Raw genomic sequence first — 24,278 nt, 5'->3', positions numbered from 1 at the left:
AACTGTTACATTTTCAGACTCCAAAGGACTCCTGGGTACCCTCAGTTGGGATTTGGAAGGTACAACTGAGCCCAGCCTCAGTCTATTGGGCTCAGCTGTATGGGCTCATTTGTTCTACTAGGGGAGGAGTGGTCAAACTGACAGGTTGTGGAATTCCAGAATTCTATGAAACAAGAGGCCACGCACCTTGATATTAGGTAGGCATTTTGTCATTAATGTCCTGGTCATCAATCCCCAGGACTGCCTTATGGTGAAAAGGTCTTCATCGCTATTTCACAAACAAGGCAACCCAGGATCAGAGCAGAGTCCTGCCCAAGTCACTGCGAGTATGCCCAAGTGGTGGCGCTGGCTTCCGCTTACATCCCCAGCACCAGTTTGGCCCCTCTTCCTTTGCCCTCCAGTTGTTCATCCCTAACACAGGGATTAACTCAAAATTTCGTAGCCCCAGCAGCCAGCGGCTCCCAGAGGTCTCTGCTCAGTTTGGCACTGGACCCACCCCAACGGGAGCCGCGGGGACGACGCTCCCGCCGTCCTTGGCTTTCCAGAAAGTTCCCTGGGAAAGCCCGAGCGCAGAGGTCACAAGGGGAGAGCAGCTGAGGAGGGGGAAGCGGGCAGTGGGCACTTCCGGGGCCCAGATCGCGGCCCCCGACCCTACGCCGGGCGCGCGGAGCAGGGAGTAGCCACCCTTCCCTTCGGGCGGGAACGGAGCCTGGGCCCGAGCCCGCCGTACTCCTCTCCTCCCGCCGCCCCTGGCTCGCAGCTTTCCCCCCAACAGTCCCCACCCACGACGGGGCAGGGGGCGGGGCCCCGCCCAGGGCGCCCCCAGCAGCCGCTCCGCCTCTCCTGCAGACCAGGGGCTGTTCCCTCCACTAGCCTGGGGAGGGGGAAATGCTCCCTCTGGAACGCCGACCGCTGGCGTCTTGGGGCCGTCCACGGCAGCGGGGGAGGGGTCACAGAAGGGACCTGAACCTCCCGCGTCCCGGACGCGCTTTCCGCCTCACTCCGTGGCAGCCCAGACGGCAGAAGATGAAGGTTTTATTTGGTGAAACTCTTTTGTAAGTGCATCTTTAGTGAGGACGTCCTGAGTATTTCTGCGGGTAGGGCGGCCAGCCAAAAGGAGCTGACTGCCCTCCCCCGGGGCCAGCTCTCCGCCTTTTCCCAACTCGGTCGAGCCTCCTGGCCTCCCTCCCACAGCCCGCCAGCCAATCACTCTTCCAGGGCCCGGCCGAAGTCCCAACTTGCCCAAGAGCTGAGCCTCCTCGGGGAGAGGCTGGCTTGGGAGAGGAGTCACGTGACTCAGAGGGTGAGGAGGGCAGAGGCTGAGACCCGGTAGCTCCGCCCCTGGATCACCCGCCCACCCCGAACTGGGGACTTGCTCCGTTAGGGCAGTCTCCCCAGGGAGCCTGAGGTGGTCGAGGGGGAAAGGAGGGACAGTCCCTGTGGAGCTGCAGGAAGAGTAGGGTCCTATCTGGCCCCCACACGAGGAGAGGGGTATCAAGGCGAACGCTATTTGGGGACGGGAAGCCGGGGGCGGTTAATGCTGTTCCCCTAAACCCTAGGAAGGCTCAGGGCACTGCAGAACACAGGGTTCATAGCCTCCTGTTGGCTGCAGACTCCTCCACCGAGAGTCACCTCTTCTGGGTCCGAAACTGTCGGAAGAGCCACTGGACGATGAAGGGCCACAGGAGGAAGAAGATCAGTGTGGGGCCGGAAAGCCTGAGGGGCCGAGGCCTGGCACTGGGTGGGGGCATCTGCTGCCAAGAGGAGAGAGTCAGGCGCCAGCCCAGGCCTCAGCTCAGGCTAGGCCCTCCTTAGGGACCTGCTTCCAGAACTCAAGTGGGAGCTGCTACCTCCCTTTCCCCAGTCTGAAGATTGGGACTCCTGGTTTGTCCCTGAAACACTGAGCCCCAACTCCCTCCCCTATCTTCCTCCCACAGCAATTCAAGGTGCCAAAAAGAGTGGAGGAACTGGCTCCAACGTCATCTCCTCTGGGCCACAAAGCCTGATATGACCTGAAGACCCCATATTGTAAAGGATGTGCCACATTTCCAATGAAGACCCAGGGTGTTCAGATTTTAGTTTCTAAATCCCATTATCTGTTGAAAGGAAGCAAGGCTCCTTGGAGAAGTGGCAGATTTCAGGTCTGGAGCAGGGAAGGTGGAATTGAATGTGGGATGTCTTATACCAAGAAGTGAGGAAGCTGTTAAGGATTAATGAGATCATGTTACAAGAACCTAGGACCCAGCTAGAAAGGGAGGGTCTTACAAAGTTGTGACAGTCTGGGCATCAAAAAGAACGATATGATTGCAGTTGACTGAAATACTGAGTCTTTAAAGTCATAAATTCATAGAAGAGTAAGTTGGAAATTTATCACCATTGAGGTGGCTTTTAAATCAACTCCTTACTTTAAAAATAGATAAGTAAAGAGAAAGAATTAAGCACATATTCTACCCTCCCATAAGGCACCATATTTCAGGGAAATCCTAGATGTCAGGGAAACTCTACAGAAAAATGCCAGCTAATAAATGTTAAAGGAATCATAGAAAAGTCCACATTTTTGCAACCATTAACTAAATTATGGATCCAAGCAAGGATTATCTATCATTTGTCAAAAGCTGTGTATCAAATGGGGCTGATGGGGAACTGGGACATTCCCTGGCTCCAAGTGGTGGAATCAGACTATCACCCCTTCATCCCTGCTGTGATCCTCACTAGGGATATTCATGGTAGGACATCCAGTTATGTGTCTTGATGTGAAGAAAGAATATCACCTCTGATGTAATCGGGTCATGTCATCTAGCCACAGGGCTGTCATGAGACTCCAGAAGTGGTACAGTCTACAGGACTACTGACCAGTCTCATCACCAAGTCACTAGCAAGGAAGAGGGACTGGTCTAGACTAACAGAGTCTTAAGGACAGAGGCTCCTGGCCTGGACAGACAGGGAAGCTGGAAAAGCCGATTGGAATCTGGACTGTATTTGACTGTTGGCTCAGACAGTAAAGCGTCTACCTACGATGCAGGAGATCTGGATTTGATCCCTGGGTCGGGAACATCCCCTGGAGAAGGAAATGGCAACCCACTCCAGTATTCTTGCCTGGAAAATCCCATGGATGGAGGAGCCTGGTAGGGTACAGTCCATGGGGTCGCAAAGAGTCGGACACGACTGAGGGACTTCACTTTGTTTTTTTGGTGATATGAAGGAATTGTGGTGTGCAATCAAATGTTTTTGCTAGGTAGTAGAGTGTTCTTATTTTCAGAGATTCAAGTCCAGGTATCTCAGCGTGGAAATATTCAGCATATAAAATTAGTAAAAGGTAAATAAAAAATATTAGTAAAACCTTGGCGAGGCGGGGGGAGTGTTGAAATGTTAGCCACTGTGGATCTGAGGAAATTCCTACCAATTCCTCTGTGCCAAGGGGACAAAGGGTCACCTGAGTGATTCCTTCATATCCAGGACTTCAGCTGTCCCCTGTCCCCACAGCTCCAGGCTTCACAAGAACCGACTCATTCAGAGTTAACGGTGGATACCAGCTTTGGAGGGAGATACAAGTGGGACCACTCCCAGCTCCATCACTTAATAATAATGCTAATAGTAACAATGAGCCCCATTCGGAAGCACCTACATGCATTATCTCACCTAATCCTCACAGCAGCTCTGTGGGGTTCTTCCAGGCTGTGTGAGTTCCTTCCAGGCCCTGAGGTAAGTTATTCAACCTCTCAGAGCTTTAGTTTCCTCATTTGTAAAAGGGGAATGAAAAGAAAACCTATTTCATTGCTGTTTGTGTGTGTGTGTGTGTGTGGATAAAATGAGGTAATGTAGGTAATATGTTTGGCACACTGCCGGGGCTCCAGAAATGGCTGCTCTTATTTATTTTGCAGAAGCAGAGGTGTCAGGGGCAAGCAGATCTAGAAGTCGGGAGGAGGAGTGAGGGGTGCAAGGGCTGAATGTGAGGGGAGGGGAGGGGAAGACAGTAAGTCTGGGAACAGAAGAAGTCCTGACAGAGGGCCAATAGGGACCCCCTCCCAGCCCCAGTGCAAAGAGCAGACAGGTTCTGGCCCCTCCAACTGTTGGAATTCCCTCTGTCCTTGGTTTCCCTTCTGGCACGGGGTGGGGTTAAAAGCAGGAAAGGTGGGCTTCTCCCACTCTCCCTTCCAGGTAGGAAGCACTTTAGACCCCCTGACTTCCTGGCCTGACCCATAAGCCACACCATTCTCTGGAGAAGGCAGAAGTGTGGGCAGGTAGAGACGGGGGGATAAAGAAGTGGCTGGCTGAGGAGTGCAGCACAGAGACCCTCAAAATTCTGCCCCAATCTTGCCCTGGACCTTCGGAAGGGGCTCACCTGCTCGGGGGGCATAGGCATGCTCTCCAGGCTCTGCAGCCTCCCCTGGACGTCCCGCATACTCTCCTGCAGCGCGCGGACTGTCCCCACCAGCCACGAGTCCAATTCCTGGGGCCCCAGCAGGGGGCCTTCCAATCTCCCTGCAGAGCACAGACACACAGGAAAGGGGACGCAGGAAGCAACTCAGCTCGGGGCAGGGCCAGGGAGGAGTCAGTAGAATGCCATCCCTTGTGCCCAGTGTGAGTCTATAAAGTCCATGCATGCAGCTAATGGACTGCCAGGGGTTCAAACCCCAGCACTACCACTTAGCTCTGTGGCTCTGGGCAAGTCAGTAACTTCTCTAAGCCTCGTTCTCATCTGAAAATCATGTCCTCTCCCTCACAGGGCTGCTTGCTCTGAGGAATAAAGGAGATAATATTTATGAAAGTGCCTCTTATGGGACATGGGACACTGGAAGTTAGGAAGAGATAAGGGAGAACTCAACTCTTCGTCCTTGGAGAGTCCCAAATGGGAGACCCCGAGAGAAAGGATGACTCCCAAGGCCACGCAGCTGTAGATGAGAGAACTGGTCTAGGAGTTCTACCCCAGCTGCCCTGACTCAGTGCCAGCAAAGGGCACAGACTCCTGGTGGCCCTTGGAGAGGAGGCCAGGCAGGGACTTTGCTGCTCCAGGCCAGTGTCTGGCTTTTGGCAACCCTTCCTGGGCAGAGGCTGCTCTCTCTAGTGCCCAGTGCTGGACTTTCTCCTCTGCCCATGAAGGCAGCCAGGGGAAGGCCCCAGGCACTGGAACCATGGGGCAAAGGGTCGGATAGGGGCTCACCTTTCTCTGCAGGAGGCTCGGGGCTGTTTCTGGTGTCATTTTCTCCTCCCAGGGCGCCCCTTTGCTCTTCCCCAACCTGCAGAGAAGAGTCACAAAGTCCACGGAGGGGAGGGTGGTGGTGGGAGCAGCCAGGGCCCAGTGGGATGGGGAAAGGGAGGGGATGGGAGTGGGTCTCACCAGCTCAGGCTCCAGCTGCTCCACAGAATCACAGAAAACTTCAGAGTCCTGGTCCCTGGGTGGCTGGGATTCTGAGGAGGAGGGAAGTCGGGGCAAGTGGCAGGAGGGAAGCCATGGAAGGAGGGGAAGGGTGTGCATCTGGGCAGAGGCACCTGTTTAGGGGACCCTCAAGATGCTACCACAAGAGGCACAGATGGGTCCCTGAGAGGAAAGGGATCCCAGAACCTGCCCCTGGCCTTTGGGAGCACAGGGGATTTCAGTGTCTGTGGGCATGAGGTGTGACAGGCACAGCGCAGCATCTAGCCTGCTCCCCTCCACACTGCCTGGAGGTCCTCCCACCTCTGGCCTGGCCCTCTGCCCCTCCCCCCCAGACACTGACCTAGACTTGGGGGTGCTGGTTCCTTGGGGAGGCAGGGAGGCTCTGGGGCAGCCTCAGCATCTCCATTCAGTGCCTGCTCTTTCCAACCTGCAGAGACACAGCACCCAGAGGTGGGGCTGGGAAGAGATCAGGCCCCTGCTCCCCATCCTCATCTAGCCAGGGATTCTGTCTGAGACCCACCCCATCGGGGCACTAGCTGGGGTCCTTACAGGAACATTTCTAGAGCCCTCTGCCTCCAGGCTTCCCTCCAATTGAGCAGCCCCCTAAGACAGTTCCATCAGCCTTTGTGGAGCTCCCAGCCTGGGGGCCTGACCTGTGACCCTTCTCAGGAATGTCTCCGGGGGCCTCGGCATGTCAGGGATCACCTGGTACAGGGGCTCGAAGTAACCAAACATGTCCTCTGCCACCTCGCCCAGGGGCACTGTGTCGATCACCTGTGCGGGAGGGGGTCTAATGGGGAAAGGCTGGCCCTTCCCACCACTGCCCTCCTACCCCCTTGAGCTGGGCCGCCTCTGCCCTGCTGCTGCCATCATATCCCTCCACCTTGTGCCCAGTCAGGACCCAGAGTCAGGCAGGGGCAGGGGGACAACTTGAAGGTGGAATTCCCATAGGTGTATCAACGTGCAGGAAACGTGATGGGCAAAGCGGGGCGGGTCACCTGGCTGAGACCTTGGGCACAGGGAGGAGCCTGCAGCCTCTCCCTACCTTCTGTGCCACCAGCTTCATCTCGGTAATGTAGGCGGACATGGCCTCCTCCCTGCTCATCTGGCCCAGGCTGTTCCAGGCTTCCCTGGGGGTGGGGTGGGGGGCGGAGGGCTGTGAAAGGTTGATTGACAGCTGAGGCTTGTTTGCCCAGCTGATGGGAAGCTCACCATTTGTAACGTCCGATAGGGTCCCAGAACCCAGGCTGGGGGATGAGGCAGGGCCCCATGGTAGCCTGCTTGTAGTAGCTGTAGAACCGCAGCATCTCTTCGTAGGAGGGGCGGTAAGAGCCTGGGCAAGAGTTGAGAAGTGGAGGGGGACAGTATCACTCCCAGCTCCAGGAGGATAGAGGCGGGAGGAGAACCACCCTTGGTGGGGTGGTGAAGGGTCTCTCTTGGTGGGGGCAGAGATGGTGAAGGGTCTCACTCAAGATAGACAGGGGTAGGTGGCAGAGGGGAACCCCAGGACAACACATTTAGGGACTTGTCTGCAAAAGCTGCCAGGATCAGGGTCTCCTGGGAGGCAGACCCTGGTCATCTGAACCCCCAAATGAGGGTCCCCGTGCCCTCACCGTTCTTAGGCAAGTTCTGAATGACGCTGACTGCGGCCTGGAACTGTTTCTGACAGTCTGGTTCTGGACTTTCATTTTCGATACCCATCTCCAGCCCTGGGACCCTATTTATGGGCGACTCTGCAAGAACAAAGCTGTGGGTGAACAGTTTTCAGGTTCCTCCACCACCCACCCCCCTCCCTGGCACATGCCTCTGTAAGCCACTGGTCCACTTTCCAGAGGGGCAAACCAAGCTCTTTAGAGGCCTGAGTGAGATGACCCGGGAGGTCAGAAGCTAAGACTGAGGAGACTCCTTTTCCTACCCCAAGGCAGCGTGGGTGTGACCAGGGTGACTGAGAGGGCCTCCGTGTGTGGGTCAGGTGGCAAGGGTCGCGGTGTCTCTAGATGCACATCTTCGACTCCTAGACAGGTGAACCGGCAAGCCGAGAGGAGTCAGGGCGGAGCGAGCAGTCTCCCACCCCAGCCTCCCACACCCCGGCTCAGCCTCTCGGCGCCCAGCACTCACCCTCAGGGCCCACTGCCCGGACACCTAGGTTCCCTCTTGTCACTAGTCGGAGGCTTCCTACCGACCTCCGGGCCGGGATGGGGACGCGAGGCAAGAGGGAAAACTTACGCCAATCAGAGAGCCCGTTTCAAATTTCTTTTATACCACAACCACTCAGCGCGGCCCTTTCAAGATTATGCAAATAGTTTAGTGGTGCCTCTCCAGATCAGGCGGGGCGAATCCGCGGGTTGGCTCCCCAGTCCTGAACGGCCAGAGGCAGGAGAAAGCGCCCCCTGGTGGACGTCGTGAAATGACGCTGTCTCTTGCTCCCCCTGGTGGAAACTGCGTAGTCAGCTGAACCCAGGCCGCGCAGATTCGAGCCACTCTATGCAGCCCTTCACTTACCAGACCCTGGGGATAAAACGGGAATCAGCTCTTGAGATCAAGGGTTCTGCAGATGGGATACGGGAGCAGAGTTTTGGAAGGCTTAAGAGTAAGCCAGGAGAAGAACGAGGAAGGTCATTCCTGGAGGAAGGAATTGCAAGATCAAAAGTACAGAGAAGACTAGATATTCATAAGGAATATCCAGAGAGGATATTCTTGGAGACGCAAGCCAGTAAGGACGCAATCTCCAGGTCAGGGCTACCTGAAAATGGAGTAAAGCAGTAGGTGGCAAATCTAAGTCCTGATAAACTGTTATCTTTGGGATGCCATGCTCCCGGCCGCCGCCGAGTGGCGGTGTGCACCCAGCTCTCCGCCCCCCACCCAGGGCAACTTGCTGAAGAGGCAGATCACATTACACCCCTTGCGCACAAATACGCTGGTGGTTTCTTATGTAGTAAGTGCACGCATGACACGGTCACCAGAACCCGTAGTCGACGCTAACCCACATGTCGATGTCAAGGACATCCACGCGACGTGCGGTGGCTGTCCCGGGACGATCAAACGCCCAGTGCGGGGTGTCGACCGACCCAAGCGTCCATTCCCAGGTTCTGCCGGGGACTCATCCCCGGAAGAACCAGTCAGCTTCGAGTCTTCTACCCCTCGGGGCGGCAACTGGCCGGGCGCGGAGAGTGTTAATCCTATGACGTCATAGCCAGAGCCTTCTTCCTTCCCTACCTTCAGTCAGTTCCCGCCCCGCCTTAACCCTCCCGTTCGGGCTTCCCTGCCTCCCAGTTCAGCTCCTAGGCCCGGGACTAGCCGGCCGGCGGACCCGATCCCCTCTGAGACCTCGGTCAGGACGGGGAGGGGGAGGTGAAAGGGATCCTGAGTCCGCACTGAGCCCAGGTCCGGGGAAAGGAGAGGGTGTCTTCGCGAGACAGCAGCCCTCTCCCTCTCCGAAGCCTCCCCCAGCACCAAGGGGGCTCCGCATAGGGCCGGGATCACAGGACCGCTCGGAGAACAGGGAGAAGGACTCAGGAGCAGAGGGCGAACGCGGAGACTCGTGGGCGCGGGCCAGGCCGCAGCCCCACTTGTGCTCCAGTGCCCAGCTCCCTGCCGAGGGTCACCGCCCCCCTCGCCGCCGCCTCGCACCGCCCCCGCGCCGTCCTCGGCCCCGCCCTCTAGCTCCAGGTCCGTCCTTCCTTGACCCTCGTCCCTCCCTTTCTCCCTCCTCCCGACACCTCCTCCTCCAGACTAGCTCCCGGCGCCGCTAAGTTTCTCCGCTCCGCACCGCGCGCGCTGACCCCGGGCCCGGGCCTGGCCCCGGCCACCCGACCATGCTGTGCGGTAGCTGGAGGAGCCGCCGGCGGCAGCCCGAGGAGCCCCTGGTCCCAGCCCAGGTCGCAACGCCCGTAGGGCTCGCGTCCCCGCCCGCATCCCAGGAAGGCAACATCAAGAGGCCCGGGCTGCGGGCGCTGAAGAAGATGGGTCAGTGAGCGGCCAGGGTGGCTCCGGGTGGGCGCGCGGACGCGCCTCGGGGGCGAATCTTGGGAAGATCGGGGTGTTCCGACGAGCCCTTCGTGGGTTTCCCAGTAGGGATGTGGGGAGTTTGGCGAGGGATGGAAGGCCAGCGCCGTTCCAGAGTGGGGCGGGGTGGAGTGTCACACCTGGAGTCACCCGAGGTCCCGGGTCTGAGCGAGGCTTCCAGGACGACTTCTGGGAGTATGGTGTGGGAGTTTGGACGAGGGCTGCGGACTGGAGTCCGAGAAGGTTGGAAGAGTAGAAAGGGAGAGACAGGCTTAGGATGCCCGTCACCCCCTCCCGGACACCCTGTGCCTTCTAGGGTCTTCCAGCGCTCGGGGCATCCTAGATTCTTGGGCCCCTTAGGGCATGAGAGTTATAGAAGAGGCTGTCATCTTGTGCCGACCTTCCAACCTTACAGTCCCCACTGGGATTAGAGCAGCCGCACAGCACTGGAAGGACTGGTCTAACTGGTGAGAACACTGACCTTTGGGTCAGAAAGCCAAAGTTGCCTTCTTAGATTTGAGGGAAGTCATGGGGGAACGGAATGCAATTGTGGTTTATCAAGCATCTCCTGGATGTAGGCCAGCACTGGGTGGTTAGGGATGTGGTGCCCATCAATCTTCTTCACCTTCCTGAGAGGTAGGTGGTATAATCCCCATTTCACAGATGAGGAAGAGAAAGTAAGGAATTTGCCCATGACCATAGAGCTAGTAGAGGGCAAAGGTTGGCGTGTACCCCCACACTGCCCCTGGCAGCCTCTCAGAATCTGGGCAAAGTGGGACTGAGTGGGGGTTGAGGGCTTGAATGAGGGGGCATGTGTGTGAAAGTAATGTTTTAGTATTTATTTTTATTTATTATTTATTTGGCAGCACCAAGCCTTAATTTGTGGCACACATGTGAAATCTTTAGTTGTGACACGTGGGATCTAGTTCTCTGACCAGAGATAAAACCCTGGCCCCTGCATTGAGGCCAGAGTCTTACAGAGTCTTACCACTGGACCACCACGGACGTCCCTGTGAGAGTATTTTATACACTGTAAAGTACTGTAAAACTGAAGTGGTGCTGGAGAACTGTGGTCGGTAGAATAGTTAATGATGGAGAGGCTAGAGGTGGGACTGAGGGAATAGAAGGACAGGGTTGCCTGAAGACCTGTGTGAATCTTGGGATAAAATGCAGAGGTCTCTCTTGCCAGTCTTACCTTCTCTTACAGCCACAGGGCGTGTAAGATCTAGTTCCCAGATCAGGAGTTGAACCCATGCCCCCGGCATTGGAAGTGCAGAGTCTTAACCACTGGACTACCAGGGCAGTCCTCCTGGTCTTACTTTCTCTGTCCTCCATTGTTTTTGTTCTTATTTCTGCCTCCTTTCATTTGACCTGAATTTGTTGAGCGCTGTGTTCTGATCACTGTGACTGGCACTCTCCTTATAAACACAGAAGACATGCTCTCTGCCCTATGTTTCATCAATCACACATGCGTTCAACCAACATTTATTGAGTGCCTATAGTATGCTCTTGGAGAAGGCGATGGCACCCCACTCCAGTACTCTTGCCTGGAAAATCCCATGGACGGAGGAGCCTGGTAGGCTGCAGTCCGTGGGGTCACGAAGAGTCAGACACGACTGAGCGACTTCACTTTCACTTTTCACTTTCACACATTGGAGAAGGAAATGGCAACCCACTCCAGTGTTCTTGCCTAGAGAATCCCAGGGACGGGGGAGCCTGGTGGGCTGCCATCTGTGGGGTCGCACAGAGTCGGACATGACTGAAGCAACTTAGCAGCAGCAGCAGCATAGTATGCTCTGCCCTAGGGGTTCAGCAACAAACAAGACAGACACAGCCCCGGCCCTTAGAGAGCTGAAGTGCCAGCAAGGGTGTCAGACAATGAAACCAAGAAACAAGGCTCTGAAGGATAGAGCAAGAGGCTGGGGAGCCCTGACTGCACCCCGGAACTGGAGGGAGACTGAAGTGAGGCCAAAGGGGAGACGCAGGGAGAGGCTGGATCCTCGAGGCCCCGGAGGGTGTCAGGAGTTCAGGAAAGGTCTTAGACAAGAGGAGAGCAGGAACTGTGTAGGTAAGGGTGGGTTGGATGAACACAGGGGTAAAACAGGGAGCCCCACTGGAGGGAGGCTGGGGGGTCAGTTGGGCAAAGTTGTTGGGGGGAGGCTCAAATGTGAGCTGTGGAACCAGAACGGATTCCAGGACTACAGGGAGGTGGACTGAGCTGGACTCTGCTGTCGGCGGGATCTGGGAGATGTCTCTAATGGGGGGCGGTGTCATCCTCTGGTTTACAGGGCAGTGGTGGAGAGAACGATGCCTATGGGGAGCTGAGGTGCTGCGGAGACACCAAAGGGCTGGCGTTAGGCCAGAGAAGCAGCCCTGGGAGTCAGCCACCCTAGAGGGTTACGTTTGCCATGGGAGGGTTGAGGTGACAATCCTGCCCACCTGCCTGTCTCCTCATTCCGCACCCATTTGCCAAGCCCCATGGCTCAGATCATAAGGAGTCTGCTTACAATGCGGGAGACCCAGGTTCAATACCTGGGTTGGGAAGATACCCTGGAGAAGGAAATGGCAACCCACTCCAGTATTCTGACCTGGTAAATCCCATGGATGGAGGAGCCTGGCAGGCTACAGACCATGAGGTCACAAAGAGTTGGACACGACTGAGTGACTTCACATCTGGGTGCCAGGGTGTTGTGCCAGGGCTGGGGCTTCAGAGATGGAGAATACCTAGCCCTGGGGGAGAGGACAGTCTAGGAAACACTTATAGACAAGTAACTGGTGCTAAGCCCAAAACTCAGTGCCCTGTGGCTGAGTAAGGCTGCACCGGAGTTTTGGGCATCCTGTGACAGTGACACTGTTGGGAACTATGTGGGTGTCAGAATGTCACCTGGGCACCCTCCCTCCCCTTGGCTGCTGCACCATCCTGTTGAGTGACTGCCTTCTGCGAGGAATGTCGACTCCATGGGGAATGCCCCTTCTCCAGGCCTCACTGAGTCCAGGAACAGGGTGGAGGCGAAACCCAGGTGTCCTGGGGCCCGTCTGCTCAGGCCCACAAGGCCAAGGCCTATGTCTACCACCCACGTAGCTTTCGATGCGACCCCTGTGGCTGCTGCCTCTCCCAGAATGATCCTCAGGGTCATGCCTGGTCACTGCCTTTGCCACACCCCTTGGTGGTGGTTGAGTCGCTTAGTTGTGTCCAACTCTTGTGACACCACGGACTGTAGCCCATCAGGAGCCTCTGCCCATGGAATTTCCAAGGGCAGGAATATTGGAATGGTTTGCCATTTTCTTCTCCAGGGGATCTTCATGACCCAGGGATAAAACCTGGGTCTCCTGCATCGTAGGCGGTCTCTTGACTGCAGTAGATTCTGTGTCAACTGACCACCAGGGAAGCCCCACCCCTTAGTCCAACAGAACAGATTTTCTTTCAAATCAAGTCAAGAGGCCAGGGCAGGGAGTGGCTCAGAGTCAAAGGCTCAGAGGGGCTCAAGGAAAAGAAAGGGCTCGGAGGGCCATACTGGGGGAAACTAAGATGAAGGGGGAGGGAGGCAGCCCCCATATTGAGTGGGAGTCATTTGTGGAGCACAGGGTCCAGCCTGCTCCAGCCCCCTGCCCCTGGGCTGGGCTGCTGGCCCAACCTGTTCCTAGGAAGCCAGGGAAGAGTTGAGTCGAAGAGGAGCCAGGAACACAGTGCAGTGCTGAGCACACAGCAGCCTCGATCCTGTTTAATCCTCTCCATCCCCGGGGAAGGTGCTGAGCTGTCCCCATGTGACAGATGAGAGGCTCAAGATGGAGGGGGAGAAGTCACCCACCCAAGGCCATATGGCTAAGAGGCAGCAGTGCCTGTCTGCTGCCAAAGCCATCATTGAATGATGGCTCTTTATTGCCTGGGTTCCTCTGGTGGCTCAGATGATAAAGAATCTACTTGCAATACAGGAGACCCAGGTTTGATCCCTGGGTTGGGAAGATCCCCTGGAGAAGGAATTCAGGGAATTCTTGCCTGGAAATTCCATAGACAGAGGAGCCTGGTGGGCTACAGTCCATGGGGTCACAAAGACTCAGACACAACTGAGTGACTAACACATAGATAGACATACAATTAACACCTTTGTCAATTACCACCCTTGTAACACCGTGCTAGTGCTTTTCACGTACTAGCTCATTTAATGTCAGAACCATATGAAGTAGGTGGAACCATTAGCTTCATCTTATTTTAAAATGTTCATTTATTTGCACCAGGTCTCAGTTGTGGATGCAGGATCTTTAGTTGTGCCGTGAGATCTCTTAGTTTTGCCATGTGGGGTCTAGTTCCCTGACCAGGGATCGAACCTGCACCCCCTGCATTGGAAGCACAAAGTCTTAGCCACTGGACCACTGGGGAAATCCCTAACCTCATTTTTCAAGTGAGGAATCTGAGATTTAGAGAGGTTCAGAAACTTGGCCCAGGATTCAGAGCTCAGAAGTGTTTATAGCTAAGACAGGATTTGAGGATTTGAACCCAGGAAGTTGGCCCAGAGTCCAAGCTCTTAACACAATGAATGGATGAGTGACTTAAGCCTGGTGGGGAGGGACCTGCTACACCCCTCCCCCATATTGGCTCTGCCAACCTCCAGGGGGTGTCCTCATAGGGCTGCCCCCCAAAATACAGGATGCCCAGTTAAATACACTTTGCAGATAAACCACACATAATTTGGGACATACTGATACTAAATTATTATTTGTTGTTATCTGAAACCCCCATTTAACTGGGCATACCGAGTTTTGCCTGGCAGCCCTACCACTCCAGAGTCCCAGTCGCTCCACCCCAATGCCTAATCCCCCAGAGCAGAGCACTGAGTGGGCAGAAGCTGCTCGCTTCCCTCTCCAGTCTGCACACACCACCAAATGCCACAGGGCAAGCGTGCTCTCCCCCCAGACTGCCCAGAACAGGTCCTGCAGGGTGAGTGGGGCTCCCAGGGGGGAGGTTGGCACCTGGTGGGGGGTCTTCCAAGAAGCCCCTGGTCCAGGCAGATGCCTGGCCTGGGTGGTGGGAAGGGCTGGGGTGTGCCAGGCAGGGCCGAGGGCTGGCTCTTTCCTACACTGTGGCCTCCTCACCTCTTCTCCTTGTTCAGCTCTGGGGAGCCCCTGTCTACCATCTCAGCCCCCAAACAGCCTTCACCCTGGTCTGGCCCTGCCGAGAAAGGTGATGCCACCTTCGTGGCACTGTGTCTGCCTGGAGCAGGGGAGCGCCGCCACCCTGCCCTGACTTTGTTGACGTTTCAGGGAACATTATGGATTCTGGCGCTGAGCCCCACTGAGTTCTAGCCTTGGGTGTGGTAGCCAGCCTGGGTGAGGGGGACTCGCTTGGTACCCAAGGTGTGGGGCTGCCTGCTGGCTAGGGGATTCGGGTGGGAAGGTGTTTGAGACCGCTCACTGTTGGCTCTCTACTCCCAGAGCCTCATGGCCTCAGTACCAGGAAAAGCTGCTCTCCTCCCTGCTCCTGTTGGCATGAAGCTGACACTGTCTGTCGCTCTTGCCTGCATGTCTCACATTCCTGCTGGAGTCCCGTGTGCCCTTCCTGAGTGTGTACTGGTACGCGTGCGCATGCGCACACGCGCACACACGCACTGCCTAGTTTCCATACCAAGCGAATCACCTTCCTCCCACCCACCAACCGCCCCCCCGACAGACACACAGGTGCACACACCATATATGCACACACCACCCTACACACACCTTCAGTCCTTACACACCCTGGCCTCTGCACACCCCGTGACCACACAGCACCTCCCACCCCTGCCCCCTACACAGTCCTTACATCCGCCCCTGCCTTAGGCCACCCACACTGTTCTGCATACATGGCTCGTCCTCTCTGAACATCAGTGGCCCATCTATGAGAAGGGTGGAATTTTTTTTTTTTTAACGTTAAACAAAATGTATTTGGGTTTTTTTTTTTTTTTTTTAAGTATTTGTTTTTGGCTGCGCTGGGTCTTCGTTGCTGTGCGAGGGCTTTCTCTAGATGCGACAAGAAAGGGCTACTCTCTAGTTGCGGTGCGCTGGCTTCTCACTGCGGTGTCGTCTCTTGTTTCAGAGCACGGGTTCTAGGGCGTGTGGGCTCAGTAGTCGCAGCTCCTGGGCTCCAGACCACAGGCTCAGTAGTTTCGTGGCACAGGGGCTTGGTTGCTCCGCTGCATGTGGGATCTTACCAGATCAGGGATTGAACTTGTGTCTCCTGCATTGGCAGGTGGATTCTTTTCCACTGAGCCACCAGGGAAGTCCAGAAAGGTGGGATTTAAGGGACAGAGATGAACTTGGCCTCCCACAGCCTCTTCCAACTCTGTTGCCCAGGCAGATTCCTGCCCCACCCCCAGCCTTGGCCACAGAACCCCTCTGGCCCCCGGACCATACACAGCCTGAACTGCCCAGGCCGAAGGTGGTCGCTGGGAAACTGTGGGGCTGCCTGTTTCCCACCACCTTCCGGTCCCTCTCTGGGGGCAGAGGTGAGCCTTCAGCTCAGGGAAGGTGTTTGGGCCCGAGCCGATGACAGTGGGCCGAGCGGGAGACAGAACCAGCTGGAGGCCGTGAGACTCAGGAGCAGGGATGGAGCAAACTACCCATCTTCCTTCCCAGGTGCTGCCTCAGTTTCCTTCTTTATCATTTATTTCAAGCTCCCTGTGGACGGGCCCCAGGTGGATTAGGGTTCAGCCCCATAGAGCCCTTTGGGTGAGCTCCCTCCCCAATTCTCAACACACTCCAGCTTCACCACTTATCGACCCTGCAACCCTGAACAAATTCATTAGCTGCCTCTTTAACAGCTTTATTGAGAATTAATTCACCCATTTAAAGTGTATGGTGGTTTCTGGCGTGCATGCTCAGTCGCTTCAGTCGTGTCTGACTCTTTGCGATCCCATGGACTATAGCCCGCCAGGCTCCTCTGTCCATGGGGTTCTCCAGACAAGAAAATTTGAGTGGGTTTCCATGTCCTCCTCCAGGGGATCTTCTCTACCCAAGGACTAAACCTGCATCTCCTGCATTGCAGGTGGATTCTTTACGCACTGAGCCACCTGGGAAGCCCCTCCTGGCATATTACATTATTATTATCATTATTTTTGGCTGTGCCATGATGGCATGTGAGATCTTAGTTTCCCCACTAGGTATCGAACTCGTGCCCCCTGCATTGGGAGCATGGAATTCTAACCACTGGACCACCAGGGAAGTCCCTTTATTTCTAAAAATCATTCTAAAATATATATAACATAAAATTGGCCATGTAAACCATTTTGAAGCAGATAATTGAGTGGCATTAATGACATTGACAATGTTGTGCTATTTCCAAAACTTTCCCATCACCCTAAATAGAAGCTCTGTAACCATTGGGCCATAATTCCCTGTTTGTCCCTTTCCAAAATCCCTGGTAACCTCTAATTTACTTTCTGTCTCTGAATTTTTTAAATTGAGGAGTAATGATATAAATGTTTCTATGGATTTGATTGTTCTAGGTACCTCATGTAAATGGAATCAGATGTTTGTCCTTCTGGGTCTGGCTTATTTCACTTAGCATAATGTTGTCAAAGTTCATCCGTGTCGTACTTTGCAGAGACCAGACGTCACTCTTTATACGGCTGAATAGTATCCCACCGAATGATTAGACTGCATTTCCCTTATCTGTTTATCTGCTGATAGACGCTTGGGTTGTTTCCACCTTTTGGCTACTGATTGTCCTCGTTTTTACTACTATTATTTCATAATTGTTCCCCAACCTGCTCGGTCGAGGTGGCCATGGTGCTGGCCCAGCCCCACTCCAGAAATGGATAGATAGGCAGAAATGGATAGATAAAGAACCCACGGAAACCGCAGGAGGTAGGCTCTTAGTGAACCTGCTCCAAGTGAGTAGGAATGAGGTCCAGGAAACATCTGTGGGTTTGGATCTGGCAGGACTAAAAAGCTGTTTACTGGGCAGCTAGGCAGAGGGCCAGGCCCCTCACAGCATCACTGCCTGGAGCTTGGACCCTCCTCCTGACCTCACCCCCTTACCTCTGCACCCCTTGTCTGACACCCCATACCTCTCACTATCCCAGGGTTCAGAAGCTCAAGCAATGGAGAAATAGAGACAGCCATCCAGGTGCTCAGCACCCGGCCCAGCCTGGCACTTCACCCTCATTCTGTGAAGCCTTTCCACTGGCAGTGTGGGCGGAGGACAGTGTGGTTCAAGGGGCAGTGTGATCTGGGGGCCCTTGCTGGTAGGGCGGGCAGAATGGAATGTCACCCCTTCCCAAACAGGCTCTTGGGGAGCTGGGGTGAGAGCCAGGAGCAGGGCCCCCATCAGTGTGGGAATCTGTCCCCCTGGGGGGCTGGTCAGGAGCTCAGGCTGCCTTTCTCCATGTCCTGTTTGCAGAAAACTCTGGACAAAACAGGCCCTCGGTGATGGTGACTCACCTCCATTTCCGGCCTTAGTCATTCACCAGCTCCCCTCCTCCCCGCCCCCCAACTCTGGGCTTGGCATCACAGGGCTGGCCGGGTCAGGGGAGGTGGCTCCAGCTACAGAGCTTAGTTGTCATGGAAACGAGAAGTCCCCTTTCCCACAGCTGAGAAGGTCGAGAAGGGGTGGCCTCAGCCTCGGTGGCACTGCAGGGCTCCCTGACTTCCCTGCCCCCCACCCTCAGGAAGAGAGCATGCAGAGGTTGCCCAGATATGAGGATAGGGGGCTGAGGGTCTGGTGAGTCTCTTGGCCTGGCACACGCCATGTTCTAGCTCTTTGTGTGGAAACAGGAGGGTTCCACCTCCCCTTCCTGGCTAGGTGGCACTGAGTGGCCATTGACCCTTCTAGAAAGCCACAGTCCTGAGGACAATGGGCCTCTCTTCCATCCTTTATTTTAAAGGGAGACCCCTTGGAGCCATTAGGGTCACAGATTGGCCCCAAGGGGGACCATAGCCTCTTTTATTTATTTATTTTTTATATATTTATTCAGCTGCATGAGGTCTTAGTGATGGCATGGGGGAATATTGTTGCATCCTGCTGATCTCTCCTGGCCACACACAGACTCTCTAGTTGCAGCACAAGGGCTTCAAAGTTTCCCTTAGCTGTTCTGGAGTGCACAGGCTCCACAGCATGTGGGATCTTAGTTCCCCCACCAGGGATCGAACCTGAGCCCCCTGCATTGCAAGGCAGATTCTTAGCCACTGGACCACCAGGGAAGTCCCCATAACCTCTCAAGGATGGCAGGTTTCTCCTCCTGCCTCTGAGTCCATGATTCTCGATCACAGTCTCTCTCAAAGTCACAAGGTAGATTCTTTTTTTCCCCCGGCTGCCTTGGGTCTTTGTTGCTGTGTATGGACTGTCTCTCGTTGCTGCAAGTAAGGGCTACTCTTCATTGCGGTTAGTGGGCTTCACGTTGCGGAGGCTTCTCTTGTTGTAGAGCAGGGGCTCTAGGGTGCAGGAGCTTCAGTGGTTGCAGCACCTGGGCTCAGTAGTTGAGCGTGTGGGCTTAGTTGCCCCGCAGCATGTGGAGTCTTCCCAGACCAGGGCTCGAACTTGTGTCCCCTGCATTGGCAATGGATTCTTAACCACTGGACCATGAGGAAAGTCCCACAAGGTAGGACAGATACCCAATATACGGATATCCAATCCCCAACCTGCACCTGTTGAACGAGAATCTCTGGGTCATGGGTTTCGCAATCTCTCCAGGTGATTCTGATGCACAGCCAGGGTTGAGAAACCCTCATCCACAAGGCTGCTGCTCGGAAGTCGGGGCAGATGGCTCAGGGCTGGGACTAGAATGCACTTAGTCCCCCAGCTGTCTCTCCATCTGCCTCACCTTTCAGAAAACACTGACTGCAAGCCTGGCTCTGGGACAAGCCCTGGGGTGAGGACATCCCAGTGCTTCAGTTTATTAAAAATCCACTGAAATTACAATTTAGGTGGGGTGATTTAATTAAAGTAAAAAGTGTCATTGGTAGTCAGGGAAGGGGAACTCCCATTTGAGGATAGATCAGGGAAAGCTTCCTAGAGGAGTGGTATCTGAGCTGGTCCTTGAAGGACTCTGATATGAAGAAAAGATGGAGAAGGATCCTACAAAGGCTCCCAGAGTCAGGGAGAGGCAGTCACAGGGATTTAGACTTGATTCCTCAGGTCAGAGTTTGCATCAGACAAGCAGGGTCCTTGAGGGATGGGGCACAAAGCCTAAAGCCAAGCCCAGTGCTGGGAGCTTGTTAAAATAAAAGGAGGAAGAGAAGCCCACTGTCCTGTTTCCTTTGGCACACACAGTGGTGTTTGGGGATTTTTATTTCAATTTGATTTAATTGCCAACACTGAAAAATTTGGAGGCATCACATACAAATTCAGATTCCAGTTCTCTGGAATCTCTGGGCCCACATCCACCCCTGGCTGGCCCCGTCCTTTCCAAAGGGCGTGGACCCTACAGTTTGACTGGTTCCCACCCATTCTATAGTCCCCTGGCTCACAAACTTTTATTTTTGACCCCTGCTGAGACACATCCAAGCAAAGGGTGTGGCCCCACGGAGCAGGCAGCAGCTTGACTGAATTTTGGATTTTGCAGCAGCTACTATTGTGGTCGCCACTTTGTGAATGGAGAACTGGAGGCTTAGAGCAGTCACAGGGTAGTGCCACCATGGCCATGACAGAAGTGACAGAGCTGGGATTTGACCCCCGAATCCCGCTCTGTCCTATGTCTCCAGGCCCAGGGTGGTTGCAGGGAGGGGTAAAGAGGATAGAAGGAGCAGAGGGCTCAGTGTGCTGGCCAAGGGTGAAGATGCTGGAGCCTGACCTCCAGGGTTTAAAGCCTGTTTCCACCACTCCCCAGCCATGGAATTCTGGCAAGTTCCCGAAGCATCTCTGCACTTGTTTTCCTGTGTGTTAATACATGAGTGGGGTCTGGCATGTAGTAGGTGACTTACAAGCATTTTGTCGTATTAAGGAAGAGGGACGCTGTGACTGGAGAGCACATGGGGTTGTGACAGTGTCTGGACAAGGGGGATACCTAGTGTCACGGAGATCATGCTTTCTGCGGGCCTCACCAGGGCATCTGGAGGTCAGCCTCAGGCTGGCCAAAGCAGGGCTGGGCCTGGCCTGCTTGGTCTGAGACCCTGGAGCCAGAATGACCTCCTTGTCCTTGAGAAAGCAGAGGTGAAGAGCTTGGGTTGCAATAAGAAAGATTTAGGTTGGATAGTGAGACTACCCTCTTGATGATGGTTGGATGGAATGAGTCTGAGCAAATTCCAGGAGATGGTGAAGGACAGGAAAGCCTTGCATATGCTGCAGTCCATGGGGTCGCAAAGAGTCGGACACAATTGAGCAACTGAACAAAAACAACCCTCTTGATGGTCAGAGTTTTGTCTCAAGGGAAAAGGCTCTTGATGGCAGATTCTAGGCTTGAAGCCTGGAGGGCAGTGACAGAAAAGGTGACCTTTAACAGGCCAGAGCCCCAGGCAGTGTCTCGAGCAATAGCTCTGTTCTGAGGCCTCCAGGGGAGGCTTGGGAGGAGGGCCAGCCTGTTGCTGGCACCCCTTCCAGGGGGCCCTGGGTGGGATACACCGAGCACAGGCCTTGGGGCCAAAAAGCCTAGAGCCACAGCCAGTTCAGTGACCCGTTACCTGGAGAGGAAGAGCTGCCTGGGGAAGCCCGCCTGCTTCTCCCTGCTGGGGAGGGGGTTAGAATTCCAGGGTGCCCATGGCCTCCCGTCCCCGCAGGCCTGTCGGAGGATGAGGATGTGCGGGCCATGCTGCGGGGCTCCCGCTTCTGCAAGATCCGCTCGCCGACGTGGCAGAAGGAACGGCTGTACCGGTTGCAGGAGGATGGCCTGAGCGTGTGGTTCCAGCGGCGCATCCCGCGTGCGCCTTCGCAGCACATCTGTGAGTGGGGCCGGGGAGGGCATGGGCGGCCTGGGGACAGTGGCGGCCTGGCCTCGTCGCCCTGACCCGGCCGCGGCGGTCCGTTCCTCTCCGCAGTCTTCGTCCAGCACATCGAGGCCATCCGCGAGGGCCACCAGTCCGAGGGCCTGCGGCACTTCGGGGGCGCCTTTGAGCCGGCACGCTGCCTCACCATCGCTTTCAAGGGGCGCCGCAAGAACTTGGACCTGGTGGCGCCCACGGCCGAGGAGGCGCAGCGCTGGGTGCGTGGTCTGGCCAAGCTGCGCGCGCGCCTCGATGCCATGAGCCAACGCGAGCGCCTTGACCAATATCCTCCCGGGGAGTGTGGCAGGCGGGCATGGAGGGGCCAGCCCCATGCCGGGAGGACTCCCAGCCCCAGGAGAGGCGTGGCTCCACTCTTAGGGGCCCTGAGATTTGAGACTGAGCCCTTGTCTTCAGAACTGAGGGTGGCGGCCAGGCGTCCCTAGGGAGCCTGGGTCCCACAAAGGATGCGCTCCTACGGAACTCAGGAAGTTCACAGGCTGAGAGGAACGCACAGTTCCTAAACTGGGAGCCCCCAGGCGGGAGGGGATGAGTGTGTGTGTAGTCAGGGGAGATTGCCTATCTGTCAATTACCTGTCAGCTGGGGGCGGGGCCCAGCCTCTTGCGGGTATTTCCTGAGCACCCACACCTGGATCCACTCCTATCTGCACCGGGCAGACTCCAACCAGGACAGTAAGATGAGCTTCAAGGAAATCAAGAACCTGCTCCGCATGGTCAACTTGGACATGAACGACATGTACGCCTACGGCCTCTTCAAGGTGGGCACCTGCCACCACTCTGACCTCTGCCTCCCCCAGCCATGGGAGTCCTCGGTTCCCTTCCCCCGCCCCAGGCTTTTGTGGAGAGTCGCCTCTTTCTGCAGAAAGGCTGCATCTGGGCCTTACTCTACCCTTTCACCCAGGGAAGCCACGGAGCCAGGTTGGGAGCCTGGGCCCAGAGCTCCTTCCTCACCCTCAGGCAGAGCCCAGGTAGCGAGGACCTCGGGCTCATGGGCACACGCGTGAGCACACCCCCTCCACTGTGGCATCTGGCACCTCCACATGTGACCATGTACACCCTACGTGTGGGAGGGGCCCACAGGGGTGGGCTTTGCATCCATGGCCCAGTTGGAGCACGCGGACTGTGTGACCCTGAGGGACAGGAGGGCCACGGCACCTGTACTCCTGGACGGACAGCGCCACGTGGACTGCACCATGTACATTCTCAGCGGTGTGTTGCTCGTTGACCTTGGTGTGAATGTGTGAGAACAGTACCGCATACACACCAGAGCGGGGGTTCCGGCACAGAGGCCCAGCCCTGCCTGAAGCTCACAGTTTTTTCTCCCCTACCTTGTTTCTTGGGGTAGGCAGAGGGATAAGCCCTGAACCCAAGAGACCGTCTTTAGAAACCCAGCCCTGCGATTTAACAGCTGCGTGAGTCTGAGTGAGACCTGCGGCCTTGCCAGCTCTCAGTTTTTCCACCTGTGAAATGGGAGACGTCACCTCCTGTCCCAGCCGTGGTGGATGATGGGGGTGTGTACAGAGCATGGGTGTGAGAGCACCCGGCTCACCCAGGGTGTCGTCCTCCTCTGAGCCTCTCCCTCCTGCCCTCTAGGAGTGTGACCGCTCCAAAAATGAGCGGCTGGAGGGGCCAGAGATCGAGGAATTTCTGCGGCGGCTGCTGAAACGCCCTGAGTTGGAGGAGATCTTCCATCGGTACTCAGGAGAGGACCGCGTGCTGAGCGCCTCTGAGCTGCTGGAGTTCCTGGAGGACCAGGGCGAGCACAAGGCCACGCTGGCCCACGCCCAGCAGCTCATCCACACCTATGAGCTCAACGAGACAGGTGAAGAAGGGTCTGACAGATGGGGCTGGGGCCAACGCAGCTCGGGGCTTGGCGTCTGACAGGTCTGGGTGCCCAGCTAAGTGGGCTCTGCTGTTCCTGACTGTAGGCGCCATCTTGGGCAGCTCACCTCACTTCTTTGGGACTCAGCCGCCGTCTCTGTAAATTGGCATAGTAATGTATCTTCCTCACAGGGTTGGGTTGAAATTAAATGGCATAACTCGGGAGTCCCCTGGTGGTAGTGGTTAAGATTCTGGGGTTTCACTGCTGTGGGACCCGGGTTCAATCCCTGGTCAGGAAACTGAGATCCCAGAAGCTGTGTGGTGTGGCCAAAAAAAAAAAGGCATAACTTATGTAGAGTCTAGTCAGTAGACAAGTGCTCATTATTACTAAGTTGAGTGAGCTTTGAGATTCTTCGGTCCAGACACAGGAGTCCCTGCATAGCCTGATGCTCTCTTCTGCCCATTTTCTGCAGCCAAGCAGCATGAGCTGATGACACTGGATGGCTTCATGATGTACCTGCTGTCCCCTGAGGGAGCTGCCCTGGACCTGGCCCACACACGCGTGTTCCAGGACATGGACCAGCCCCTCGCCCACTACTTCATCTCCTCCTCACACAACACCTACCTGACTGACTCTCAGATCGGGGGACCCAGCAGTACTGAAGCCTACGTCAGGTACCACAATGTGGGGATGGTGGAGCTGAACAGGTCTGGGAGCCGGTTTGGGGGTGATGAGGGGCTTAACTCCCACCGTGGGCTTCCTGGGGCCGAGGAGGCCTGCCCCTTGCCCTGCTCTGTGCTACCCACAAGATACTTTGTCCATCCGTCTGTCTGCAGGGCCTTTGCCCAGGGATGCCGCTGTGTGGAGCTGGACTGCTGGGAGGGGCCAGGAGGTGAGCCGGTCATCTATCACGGCCACACCCTCACCTCCAAGATCCTCTTCCGAGACGTGATCCAGGCAGTGCGAGAGCACGCCTTCACGGTGAGCCCCGGGACCCGCACACTCAGCCCCAGAGCCTTGCCGGCAACCCCAGCTGATCTCTGTCCTTCCAAAAGAACCACCTGGGACTTCCCTGGCAGTCTAGTGGTTAGGACTCCACACTTCCACTTCAAGGGGCATGAGTTCAATTCCTGGCCGGGGAACTAAGATCCTGCATGCTGTGCAGTGTGG

The 24,278-nt window shown here is 55.8% G+C and overlaps 2 protein-coding genes across 9 annotated transcripts in view; one reads left to right on the top strand and one right to left on the bottom strand.

The window, feature by feature from the left end:
- PLCD3 (phospholipase C delta 3) overlaps window positions 1-24,278 on the top strand; it is a 31,984-nt gene that overhangs the window by 1,972 nt on the left and 5,734 nt on the right. Inside the window, exons 1-7 of one of the 3 annotated variants that reach the window (XM_019980758.2) lie at window positions 9,087-9,343; window positions 21,065-21,226; window positions 21,323-21,551; window positions 21,915-22,044; window positions 22,880-23,108; window positions 23,581-23,782; window positions 23,945-24,089. In XM_019980758.2, coding sequence (XP_019836317.2) covers window positions 9,193-9,343; window positions 21,065-21,226; window positions 21,323-21,551; window positions 21,915-22,044; window positions 22,880-23,108; window positions 23,581-23,782; window positions 23,945-24,089 — 1,248 coding nt within the window. In that variant the 5' untranslated portion in view covers window positions 9,087-9,192. Of the gene's footprint in view, window positions 1-9,086; window positions 9,344-14,099; window positions 14,319-21,064; window positions 21,227-21,322; window positions 21,552-21,914; window positions 22,045-22,879; window positions 23,109-23,580; window positions 23,783-23,944; window positions 24,090-24,278 lie in introns of those variants that run through there. The other 2 variants (XM_070773637.1, XM_070773638.1) reach the window with 2 other exon arrangements.
- On the bottom strand, window positions 1,016-8,956 carry ACBD4 (acyl-CoA binding domain containing 4). Of its 6 annotated transcripts, none has more exons than XM_019980762.2 (11): window positions 7,496-8,946; window positions 7,293-7,391; window positions 6,991-7,110; window positions 6,590-6,710; window positions 6,423-6,507; window positions 6,031-6,151; window positions 5,718-5,804; window positions 5,339-5,409; window positions 5,162-5,237; window positions 4,343-4,482; window positions 1,016-1,754 (listed from the first exon to the last, which is right to left on the bottom strand). In XM_019980762.2, exons 3-11 carry the CDS (start codon window positions 7,076-7,078, stop codon window positions 1,629-1,631), a joined length of 915 nt encoding a protein of 304 aa, XP_019836321.1. In that variant the 5' UTR covers window positions 7,079-7,110; window positions 7,293-7,391; window positions 7,496-8,946; the 3' UTR covers window positions 1,016-1,628. The 6 variants fall into 6 exon arrangements, with proteins under 6 accessions (XP_019836321.1, XP_019836323.1, XP_070629742.1 ...); XM_019980764.2 differs by having other exon boundaries at window positions 1,016-1,751; window positions 7,496-8,943; XM_070773641.1 differs by lacking the exon at window positions 6,031-6,151 and having other exon boundaries at window positions 6,423-6,533; window positions 6,991-7,124; window positions 7,496-8,956.

Source organism: Bos indicus, chromosome 19 (assembly GCF_029378745.1).
Source record: "Bos indicus isolate NIAB-ARS_2022 breed Sahiwal x Tharparkar chromosome 19, NIAB-ARS_B.indTharparkar_mat_pri_1.0, whole genome shotgun sequence".
In the NCBI taxonomy this organism is placed as follows: Eukaryota; Metazoa; Chordata; class Mammalia; order Artiodactyla; family Bovidae; genus Bos; species Bos indicus.
This window is presented reverse-complemented; position numbering and strand designations above follow the sequence as displayed.

Coding starts and splice junctions, on each gene's coding strand:
- ACBD4 (XM_019980762.2), bottom strand. CDS start 7,078: ATGGGTATCGAAAATGAAAGTCCAGAACCAGACTGTCAGAAACAGTTC. Junction 6,508..6,589: donor CCTATCGGACGTTACAAATG/GTGAGCTTCCCA, acceptor CCCCACCCCCAG/GGAAGCCTGGAACAGCCTGG. Junction 5,805..6,030: donor ATTCCTGAGAAGGGTCACAG/GTCAGGCCCCCA, acceptor GTGTCTCTGCAG/GTTGGAAAGAGCAGGCACTG.